At 42.2% G+C, this 2,627-nt stretch overlaps 1 protein-coding gene across 1 annotated transcript; it reads left to right on the top strand.

The window, feature by feature from the left end:
- Positions 1-748: 748 nt before the first annotated feature.
- Positions 749-2,388, top strand: LOC106777322 (metalloendoproteinase 1-MMP). The gene has a single exon (XM_014664895.2). The coding sequence runs from the start codon at positions 1,174-1,176 to the stop codon at positions 2,263-2,265; it is 1,092 nt and encodes a 363-aa protein (XP_014520381.1). The 5' UTR covers positions 749-1,173; the 3' UTR covers positions 2,266-2,388.
- Positions 2,389-2,627: the final 239 nt, after the last annotated feature.

The raw sequence follows: 2,627 nt of genomic DNA, 5'->3' as shown, positions 1-2,627 counted from the left end.
AGAACGAAAAATAAAATTCGGAAATGTGGGGGCTGAGAAAGCAACCGCATTACGAAATAATTCATGAATGGCTAGTGCACTTCCATCATCTAGATAAACCTAATTAATGGCGTATTCAAACCTAATGCATACATCACTACGATCTTAAAAACATTAACTCAAGTCAACAGCAAAAGAACCAAAATCCTTAACCATGTCTCTTGTTTTGGTCATCTTCCCAACTTCATTGTTTTGAAAAGGCTGTAAAGTATTTGTTAAAGTATATATTTAACACACTCTTGCGTTGACCCTTTCCCTCCTGTTTTTTACTGTTTCAACTAACAGTCTGATCTTGGTTGTTCTGTTAATTATACTTGCTACAATAAAATACAATATCCACTCATTATGTTTTCAATTATTACCTTTATGAATTTGGTTTGAGAAATTTGATCTTAAAATACGACAGTGTGCGGGTGAAAAGGAGACGCAAATGACGAGGACGAGAGATGGAATAGAAACCACCCAAACTACGATTGCCTTTTGTTCAACGTAGAATTCTGTTCTTCGGACCAAACTCGCAGCACTATCTGACCTATGAAATGGAAAAAAAACGCAATACACAAATTCAATTATGGGCCATATAATTATTTGGAAGATCAACGTATTGTAGGGCACCATATAAAAAAAAGAAAGGAGTTTTAATTCAAGAATTGAAGTCTTATTTGTCACCATTTCCTAGTTATTTCTCAAACATATCACAACCTAACAACGTTTTCCTCAAACCAAATTGGGTCAACAAACGTAAGTCTTGTTCTCCGTCAACCAACTAAACTGGAACTAACCGTATCCAACTGCGAATTCAACCAGTCACACAACACCAACAACAAGAGGTAAAATTTGAAGTAATATTTATTTAATTAGAAACAGAAAGTAGGGTTTACCCACCATCGTCACTCTTGAAAAGATGTCACGATCCCCCATCCAAAAAGGCAGAATCTTCTTATCTTTGTAACCCTAATTTACTTCCATCACCAAAGACAAACTCCATACGCATACATATATATGATTCTAAACTCACAGTTATGATAATACCGCCTGTCACATATTCTGTTTTTCAATAACCTTTCTTTTTATTCAGCTCTGTGCTCCTTCGATTGTTCCCCCGTAATAACATAACTACCATACCGAATAGTTATGTTTCTGTGTTTCAGTTACTTTAACTTGTTCTTCCTCGGTGTGGCCATCTTCCTTTGTCACCCTTGTTTTCCCGCCAGGATCGTACCAGAATCCGTAACCGTAATAACCTCCGAATCCCAAAAAACACAAACGCACAACGCCACGTGGCACGATTTCTCCAAGTTCTTGTACGCCGAGCGAGGCAGCCACGTCAGCGGCATGTCCGAACTGAAAAAGTACTTCCACCGTTTCGGATACCTCGCTCTCCCTGAAACAACGCCGAACTTCACTGACACCTTCGATTCCCAGTTCGAGACCGCCGTCTTCCGTTACCAGAAGCACCTCGGCCTGCAGGTTACCGGAAAACTTGACTCGGAGACTATATCCGCCATCATGGCGCCGAGGTGCGGCGTCTCTGACGCCGCCACGCATGGAATCCACGCCGCGCGTCACTACGCTTACTTCAACGGGAAGCCGCGGTGGACGCGTGGAACTCCGATGACTCTCACGTATGCTTTCTCGCCGTATAACATGATCGATAGGGTGAGCGTGCCGGAAATTCGAGCGGTGTTCGAGCGCGCGTTTTCGCGGTGGGCGTCGGTGATTCCGGTGAGCTTCCGGGAGACACCGGAGTACGATAAGGCGGACATAACGATCGGGTTTTATCTCGGGGATCACGGCGATGGAGAACCGTTTGATGGAGTTTTGGGGGTTCTGGCTCACGCGTTCTCCCCTCAGAACGGGAGATTCCATTTAGATGCGGCGGAAATGTGGTCCGTGGATTTCGAGCGCGAAGATTCGAGGGTGGCCGTTGATTTGGAATCCGTGGCCACGCACGAGATAGGTCACGTGCTTGGGTTGGGTCACTCATCGGTGAAAGAAGCAGTCATGTACCCAAGCCTGAGCCCCAGGAGAAAAAAGGTTGACTTGAAGATTGATGACGTGGCAGGAGTCCAATCTCTTTATGGGTCTAACCCAAACTTCACTTTTAGTTCTTTATTGCAGTCCCAAAATTCATTAAACGCTGCAATTGGCTTGGAAGCCCGTTTCTTCAGTTGCCCTGGTCGTATTATTTTTATGTGTTTGATTTTTTCATTACTTGTATTTTAATTCTTTGATCATATATATGTGTATGTAAAAAAGAAAAAGAAAGCACAGAAAGTAAAGTTCAATCACGTGGGCGAAGCCCTTGTGATTCATCTTATATGGGACCTTGGATTTTTTTGGGTTCAATAGATATTTTTTTTTAATTTCCCTACATAGAATATGAGATGCACCACAGAACTTTTCTGAGGGGAAAGGTGAGTACACTTTTGATTGGATTTGAGGAAAAATTGCAGGACAAGACCGATGGAAAAGGAAAGATTGAAATGAAAAGGTTTGTGGAATAAAAAAAGAAGGCAATGAAAAATGAGGAAGTTGATGTAAGAGGACAGAATAAGATTCCGTAAGTTAATGGCTAACCTAACCTC

This window comes from Vigna radiata, chromosome 11 (assembly GCF_000741045.1).
Source record: "Vigna radiata var. radiata cultivar VC1973A chromosome 11, Vradiata_ver6, whole genome shotgun sequence".
Taxonomy (NCBI): domain Eukaryota; kingdom Viridiplantae; phylum Streptophyta; class Magnoliopsida; order Fabales; family Fabaceae; genus Vigna; species Vigna radiata.
This window is presented reverse-complemented; position numbering and strand designations above follow the sequence as displayed.